Raw genomic sequence first — 9115 nt, forward strand, 5'->3', positions numbered from 1 at the left:
AATTTTGGAAGGCGTTCCTGGTGCCTCTCATACCTCATAGGCATACCTACCGTGTATGGAAGAAAATGATAACTCGATTTTCTTCTTCTTCAAGGTAAAAATTTTAGCTCATTTTCAGAGGACAACGTGAATTTCAATCAAACTTGCCCGCCCCTCAAGGAGTCATTTCATGTACTTTGGAGGCACATACCTACAAGGAAAAAATGGTACGGTGTGCGTTTTGGTCCAATGAGGGGCTGCCAGCCTGTCTGTGACCTCCTGGAGATTTTGTTAAATACGTAAATGTGTAAACGACTAAGAGTTCCGTTCTTTGGTCCGCTTGGGGTACTCTATGACAGAAATGGAAACTGTCGTAGTGTGATATTTTCTTTTTCCACTGAAGAGGGGAACAAAGAAGAGCTTTTGGAGGTTTTTGGCAAGAGGATGGTGACTTGCCCGGAGTCTCTTTACCCAAGTTTTGGGTTTTTTGGAGTTTATATCATCTCATTTTTGCAAGAAAACTGTTATTTTACCAAATGAAGTCCCCCACTTGTGAAGGAATTGGATTACATTTTACAATAAGGAACCATTACCTCTGGCTCTCCCATAAAAACACATATCTGCATAGAGAAACCAATAGCATGTAATCTGTTTCTAAAATGGACCAGAAATAGTGGCTCCTAATTGCAAAATGTAATCCATTTAATGCTTGTAGCTATGAAGTGGATATCTCCTTGCTGTGTAGCAAAGTTTCTCGGATCCGTCTTATTTTTTTACACCCTTGACTGTCATTTTTAATTAATCAGTTCAAAGCTATTTCGACGATTAATCATTAATTGTTAGATCGAAGAAGAAATTTTCTTCGGAAAGCTATGGCTGAATTGACTTTACAACTGAACTTATGAGAACATCAACTGAGGCAAATTTTGCAGAAAGTTATACATGGTAAGTGATAATTATTTCAACGCTCTCTTAGTTTTAAAAAGAGATTAGTTTTAAAAATCAAAATCTACACAACTGTAGATATCCCTGAAAAGAAATACAATTGTAGAATCCCAAGAAAAGAAAAAGAAGAAAGAAAAGAAATACGAAGAAATTCAATGATAAATTGCAACTACGGTAGGTACTTATTTCAAATTAATTGCTCTAAAAATTGTTCCTTCAATGAGTAAATAGGCAACATTCTCAACACTACAATGCAATAGAAATAATTTTACCATGGAATTGAAATCCAAAGAAATGTGTGCTGCTTGAATAATAGAAGTTTGGAAATCAGGGCATTCAATAGCTTCCCAGACATCATTAGTGTTACAATCTAAAAATTGTAAGGATTAAAAGTGTCAAGCTCTCAAAATTTTTGTTCTCTGATTATCAAGAAGCCCTGCTAGAAATGTTCAGTGTCATTTTTATTTTTGTTTGTGAAAGGAAATTATTTTAAGATTTTTTGGCGTTCTTGGCGTCCTCTGAGACTCTGAAAATTTTTGTACTTTATTTTTCATCAAATAATGAACATTTTCATTGTAATTTTTGTCTATATTTAGGAGAGTACATTATTCGATAATTATCTTCAGTATGTATTAGATCTTTCCCCCAGCGACAAGGTTTACTGAAATTTTATGAGATCTATATAGTTCTCATAGGTACTGACCTGCATCATGGTCATAGTATCATCTTTGAGGAGTAAATGAAAACAAATTATTTTCTCTTGGTTCCTCAATTCAGGGCTCTGATGAATAAACCCTGTTTGACAACAATGTTAGTAGGTAAAATTGCTCCCTCCAAAATCCTTTAAGTAAGCGGTATCAATTTAGTGGTAAAGTTATCAACGACCCTCATTGAATCTCATCTGGTTCACTGAATTTCTGAGGGATAGACAGGGTGACAGGTTCTGTAAAAGTTAGGAAATAAAGCCCTCCTCACTGTGAAAATATGTCAGGTAGTTTTGCTGCGGAGCATTGAAATTCCTTCTCCCAGTAAAAAAATTGGACTTTTCAGTTTAAAGAGACTAAACACTTAAAATTAAGTCAAGTAAAAACTTGAAATTTTTGTGAAAAGAATTTTTATCTGAGACACCTAATGTCAAAAGAGGACATTCCAAAATCAGGGAAAAGTTAGTGACCACTACGCTTAAAATCCCAGAAAAGAATATTCTGCGCATCGAAGTCATTAATTACACAATTTTCAGAAATTATGTTGAATTATTTATCAGCAGAGAAATGAAAATACTCTGAAAGTCTTTGAGGCTGAACTTTGTGGATTGCGGTAAGTAGTTTCCCAGTTTGGCCATGGTATTGATATATTCGTTTCGTCATTAATCATTATCAATAAAAATATCCCTATCTACCGTAAATGTTGGAAAACCAGTGTGCATGTAATCTGGTAATCCTTAATTAATCAACTGTAGATTTCTTACCTGCTAAACTGCCTGATGAGTTGAAAAAAATGTTCACTTTGAGACGGATTCTTATGTCTTGGTTCATGCTTTCGTAAGTTGAGTTGCAATGTCAATTCCGTCGTAGCTTTCAGCAGAAAATGTCTTCCTTGATATAACGTTTGATGATTCATCGTTGAGATAGCTTTGAACTATGATTGATGATGAATGGAACTAAAAGTGCCATTAATCGATGAATCAGAGATCAAAGTAAGATGTGAAGCTATAAGAGCAGGGATCGTAACGGACAAAAGTGAACGTCTGTTCTACGTGTCTAAACTGAGACTTATCTGAGAAATTTAGCGACACCACACAGAGAGGTTTTCACTTCGTAATAAAGCTTAAAATTACTTATCACTGGAGGAGTTTCTTTGGTAAATTAGCATGCTTAAAGGTACATCCTGACGTGAGAGAAAAACAATGGTATTGGTACCTGAGCGTAAGTATGTATGTCCTTGAGTGTTCACGTAGAAAGACTCTTAACAAACATTAAACAAGGAAACAAAACTGGACGAAGGTACTGTAATACCTAATTTACTTTAAAACTGCTAAAAGAAGAACCAAAAGACAAACCTCACTTATCTTAAATGTATAAACACTTGGTATCGCTCAGAAAAACCTTGAGCGAAATGGACTCATATCCGTAGAATTTGAGGAGTAAAAAGGCTGCAATGCCAGAAAAATGTGAGCTTCACACTCTTGAATGGATTCAAGATCACATAATTTTAGTGAAGCGACTTTAAATCGCTTGACTTGAGCCAAAAATGAAGAGAGAACAATGAGAGAATAGAATGGTGAGGTTTCGAGTTCTAAGATTGGATATTCAGAATTCACTTCACAATGAGGCGATAGACTTCTGCTCCAGGTTGTAAAACACGATGATAATGATTGTCACAACATCGTTGAAGTCGTAAATGGATTGAAATCATTGAAACCAAATGATTTCATATTGTCTCGATCGTTTTTGTTGCTCTGTGAAACAGGAACTAACCTAACATTCGTGGTTTGTTTTGTTGTTCCGCTGGTGAGATGCTGACTGCAGAGAGCACTAACATTGTCACTCTACCGTGTGTATGTGTTAGTAAATTCGGGTTTTACGATTTTTGGGACATAATCAAAGCTACAGCCTAAACGGTAAAAGTAAACCCTTACTCATATATAATTTTTAGAATCCTCATAACTTCAGGATGTTCCCTCGAAATAACCATAATTTCATTCCAGAATAGTGTAAGCGAGAAATTCAATGATAAACGTCAGCAGGTCGGGTCGCCCATTGCAACCGAAAAGCAGTTTAGACGCAATATTTTTCTTAGGATGCCTTGGTTATTAATGAAACTTAAACGCGCACTACACGGGAACATGACAATTCTTTTGATATAACATTATATAGGGCTCCGATGTCTCGTATTCTCCATAGCTTTGACAGAGCGTGAAAATGGTCAAAGTGGATACTTTTTGCTATTTTAGGCACATATGCGTAATTATCTTGTTTAATAAATCATCAACCTCCTTGAAACTCAACAGTTCGTTAGACGGGATCAAGACGCATCTTTAGACACCAAAATTTCTAAAATCCGTCGCTCCGTTGCTTTGAAAAGCTTTTGAGACCGCAACTAAAAACCCAAATAAGCCAAGTTCGTGTAACTATGGTGTCGTTGCCTCGACCGGGCTGTGCTGTGTTGCCAATTGTTGGAGGATAGGTTACTTGCCCGGTGGTGGCTACCGCCACTCATGATGGTGTCGTTGCCTCGACCGGGCTGTGCTGTGTTGCCAATTGTTGGAGGATAGGTTACTTGCCCGGTGGTGGCTACCGCCACTCATGAAAAGCACATATCTGCATATCGACGGTGAAACTACCAAACCACGTATCTCGGTTTGCGACGTCGTAGACTTCCTGTCATACTTTATTTTTTAAATGAAAAACTACTTAACGTCCACTCTTGAAAATTTCTGTGATTTTTCCTCTTCGTGCGGAGAAAATTCTGTGAAAATTTCAAGGAATGATATTGATTTGGACTGCATTTTGCAATTTGGACCTATAAATTCCGGCCCGGTTTAAAAACAACGTATGTGTCATTAGTTTCCCTATGCACATAAGTGTTTTTTCCGATGAGCCAGAATTTGTAGGTCCAAATTGCAAAATGCAGTCCATTTGGTCTACTTCAAAAAAATAAAATGTGAGCGTAGATTTTTAAACACCGCAAACGAGATACGTGGTTTGGTAGTTTCACCGTCGATATGGAAACCAATGGCGTGTATGTTGTTCCCAAAGTGGACCAGAAACAGTGGTTCCTTACCAAATCCTAGCAAAATTAAAACTGGGACCTTTGAATCATAAACATCAAATAAATGTTGATACAGGACGAGATTTCCTCATCCCAAATGATAATAAAAAACGTGATAAGTAAGTCGTTTCTTGTTTCAAACTTTCATTTTTATATGTTTCCAATTTTCAACCCAACTAGCGACCGCCAAGTAAATGATTTTGTTGTGATAAACATGACGCTTTTTCATTGATGAATCCAGCAAATAATTGGCAACATCGTCTTTTCTCCGGTTAAACATATGGAAATGTATCGATTCTTGAAGGGGCTAGGTACTCCGAAAAGAATCGATCATTTAGCATAGGTTTAAATGAAGGACAGTCGATGTTGCCAGAATGTTGGATCCGCCTCTGCCTTTTTCTTAGTACAGCTTTCAGGGCCGGAATTACCTACTTGCCGCCAATGGGCCGCCTGTATTTTGCCGCCCTCTTCTCATTCGTTTTGAAACATCAATAAAAACCAGCAAGTGAACGTGCCAGAGGGGGAGGAGTGCATAAGACGCGTTTACCTACTCGTGTTGGATACATTTTTGCGAAAGCCCTGTCAACACTACTAGCAAAATTTCACGGAACTTTGCGCGAAAGTGAAGTTCCGTAAACCTATCTCTGTGTGGGCAAGGTCCTCCATTAATAAGAAAGGAACCCAAAAATTATAAAAGAACAAACATAAATGTGTTATAATAATCTTAACTTCCGCCGCTGCGCCGGGCTGATCGCACTGTGTTTGGCGCAATGCGTGAAGTATTCCTGCAGTCTTGTAGGCGCTATGCGTTTTACGCCAACCGCTCCTGACCGCACTGTGTTTGGTGCAATGGGTGAAGTATTCATGCAGTCTTGTAGGCGCTAATATGTGTTACATGCCGACCGCCGCGCCAAGGGCTTGTCCTTTTCATCTCAAGTCCTCGTCATCATTCTTCTCTAAGCTAAGCTCCAGGCCAAGTTGCGTGTTTCGTTCCTCTCTTAACTCGACTAATTAAAGATGCTGTCTCTTGTATCACCGAAAGGCGACAAAATTAGAATTTACTATACTCTCAGGAAAGAGAGATTTTGTCACCTTTTCTCATTGATAATTTTTTTTTCTGAATCCGATTTTATTTATACCTACATTTAAAAAAATTGCAAAATTTTCCGCCATGAGCCACGGCCCACGTGGCCACCCCCTTAATCCGGCCTTGACAGCTTTTGTATTTTCTGTTTCAGGGACAAAGACTGATCTCCGAGAGTCGGGCACGGATACGATCAGCGTGAAAGAGGCCAAGAAAATGAGGCGAAAACTCGGAGTCCACTCGTACTTGGAGTGCTCGGCGTTGAAGAACGAGGGTCTCGAAGAAATCTTCGTCGAGGCTGTCAGAGCGGCGGTCAATCCACCAAAGAAAGAGCGCTGCTGCCAATGTCGGATTTTGTAGGCTCCTTAACCGGCCCTTCAAAGGTGGAACCAGACTGAAACTCAACGACTGAGAGGGACTGAGGACAGCGAGTTGAACTAACCCTTCAAGGCCCTTCTTCCTCGGAACGTTTCCGAAGCTCAACATTTTGAGTGTGCGATGAGATATAATAACACATTCTCCTCCAAAGAAGTTAAAGGATCTCACTTCCCAATTTTGCACCGTCGCACAGTGGATCGAGTCAGTTGGAGAGGTCGGACAAAATTTGGAAACTTTAAACGCTTGACTACGTTCATACAAGACTTTGAGGTTCTGAAAGTGGTTACATTGATTTCCGCGTGAAATTTTCTTCTATGCAACCCTTGAAATTTAAAATTTGACGTGACTTTAAAATTTGCAGTTTAAGTCAAAAAATTAATGCCTGACCTCTCTAATTGACTCGATCCACTGCGCTTCGGCAAATTTTTTTTATTATTGCCGTTCGAAGCAAGAATGTTGTAACGCTATTTAAGTATTTCTGTTTTTTTCTTTGACTTTGTGTTGTATCACAAAATATCTTATGAACACTCTTCAAACTGATTGGGTCATACCCTCAGGAGCTTACCATGAAAATATGACGTAAGAGAAAGGTAAGACACTCTCATAATGGAACTATTCGGCCGGGGAAAAATTGGACGTGTTTATGCCAATAAATAACCATGCACAGATGAATTGAGGGGCTTGAAGGACAGAGCGTATGAGGGCAGTTTTTGAGGCAATTAAAATATTCACGATTCAACTAAAACTTGTCTTCAAATATAGTCTATGAAAAATTCACTGCTAAAATTCAATTTTTGAGCATTAAAAAGTGAGTTTTTAACTGTTTTTCCATCATAAGGCCGCGTGTAATGTTGAAACATTGAATACGTATTTCTTGAAATAGCAAAAACTGCACTTATGCGCCTTATCCTATGATCCCTCTCATTATTAAAACAAAAATAATTATGAGGCACGCAAATCCTATTTACGTAGGTCGTAGATACCTCTTTAATTTATTTGTACCTTCTGGCACAAAAACGTATAACTGCAAAATATAGAATTGAGTTAGGATGTTTTAGCTGCTGATGCCGATGAGTATACTTGACCATCGAAAAATACTTGTGCGCAATAGAACAGCCCAATATTCTTAGCCGGATATTTTCCTTCCATGATTGTTCATTTAAAAAAATGGAGGGGTGTTCTCATTTTTAATTACCATCCTTCGAAAATGTCTTATTTTAATATAAAGATCGTTAATGAAACTAGTCAACGCTAAATTTTTCCCGATACATAGAGTATACCGAAGAGACTACTCTGTGAACAATATTATTACACAAGTTTTATCTAGAGGATTAGGAACCTCTTAAATGAATACTTGACCATACCTTGGTGAATTTAATGCAGAGACTTGCCTAATTCGGCCATTTAACTGATTTAAAGGCTACTTAGATGCACGCTCTTTCATTAAATTTGACGATGCAAACGGTGTATATAAGAACCATTAAGTGTCATTCTCTGTGAATGATTCTCAAAGAATGATTTAAGTCCAGGGGGCCGTTCAAGTATTGCGGAAGACACATGACCGACTTTTTGACCCCCCCTCCTCCCTATTACGGTACCCATTAAACAACCTCTCAACCTTCCTCCCCTTTAAAATTTAGTACTGTTACGTGTAAATCTGGCGTGACCTCCCACCCTCCTCCCCTCGAATTTTTTGGGGGAAAAACAGAGACAACCTGAAAAATAGCTGAAAAATTATTTTAATTGAGAAATATCGTTTTCAACTAAAAATCGCTTACGTAAAACTGGGCTCGACACCCTTCTCCTTTCCTTGTGAGACTTAGTAAGGCAACCGCAGACCCCCTCTCTCCCTTCAGATAGCTCACGAAATATTTGAACGGCCCTCAAGAAATTTTCTTGAAAAAAGTGCACAAAAATAAATAAAAGTGACTGGCTGACAAATCTTCCTATTAACTACCGAAGAGGAACCAAAAATTGTACAAGGTTCGTTATCCCCGACAAAATTTGGGTCCTGGAAAAACTACGAGAGTGGCCTTCGCCGAGCGTTCACACATTTACACTCATACACTCACACAATCACGAATTCTGACTGTAAACGGCTGGCTCTGAGGTAAGTGGAACTCGTTTGGGCTGCTCGAATCTCCCCGGATGAGATGCGGTTGTCATACGGGCCAAAGTTCATCGGCCGAGAATGTGCTCGAATGAACTTTCAGTTCAACACATTTCATGTATTATATTCAAAATTATATATAATGTTTTGATAACAGCATTACCCTCGTCGGCTTGGTGTAGCCAGGAAGGTAAACTGTATGCCGAAATAATGAGCTGTGGGAATCAGCTCAATTAGACCAGCGATACACTTTAACCAAATAATGCTAGTCTGCATTGGGTAATTGTTAAAGTAAATCAAATAAGTCAATCAAAATGTGTGTATTATGCTTCCTACTTTACAAAAATTGTTAAAATTACCGAGTATACTTTCTGTGATGTAAAACCGAATATAACAATAATCAATAAGCGCAAATGTAAATACTATGTTGTAAATATGAGTGCCTTACATGTGTTTTATCATTGATCTTGTTTATGTCAAATATATTTTTCCTTTTGAAGTTTTATACGTCGTTTTTTGCTTCTGTTTGTTTCTTACTCGTCAACCTACCTCTCAAATCTTTGTTAATGCTAACAAAAACATCAATGGTTAGAGTGAGAGAAATCTCGGTAGATAGCACTGCCATATTGTGAACTATCAAGGTCAATATTGAAACTGTTTTACATCTTTCCATCCATTCAAACTATAAAACAAAGTTAGCCAAAAAATGAAAAAAATGAAGAAAAAAAACCTGCAGTGTTCAATTATAATGATTAACCCTTCATCATTCTGTGCCAAGAAAGGAAGAAACGTATATTTACTATTTACACATGCAATTTGTCATCAGAGAGAGTGATTCATTATATTGA

General features: G+C 38.0%; 1 protein-coding gene across 2 annotated transcripts in view; it reads left to right on the top strand.

Annotated features, from left to right (window-relative positions):
- The window catches only part of LOC109044352 (ras-like GTP-binding protein RhoL), a 56808-nt gene extending 48036 nt beyond the window's left edge, over positions 1-8772 (top strand). For both annotated transcript variants that reach the window (XM_072297912.1, XM_019062055.2), the window contains one exon: positions 5934-8772. In XM_072297912.1, the coding sequence (XP_072154013.1) occupies positions 5934-6139 (206 nt within the window). In that variant the 3' untranslated portion in view covers positions 6140-8772. The remainder of the gene's footprint in view (positions 1-5933) is intronic.
- Positions 8773-9115: the final 343 nt, after the last annotated feature.

Source organism: Bemisia tabaci, chromosome 3 (assembly GCF_918797505.1).
Source record: "Bemisia tabaci chromosome 3, PGI_BMITA_v3".
NCBI lineage: Eukaryota > Metazoa > Arthropoda > Insecta > Hemiptera > Aleyrodidae > Bemisia > Bemisia tabaci.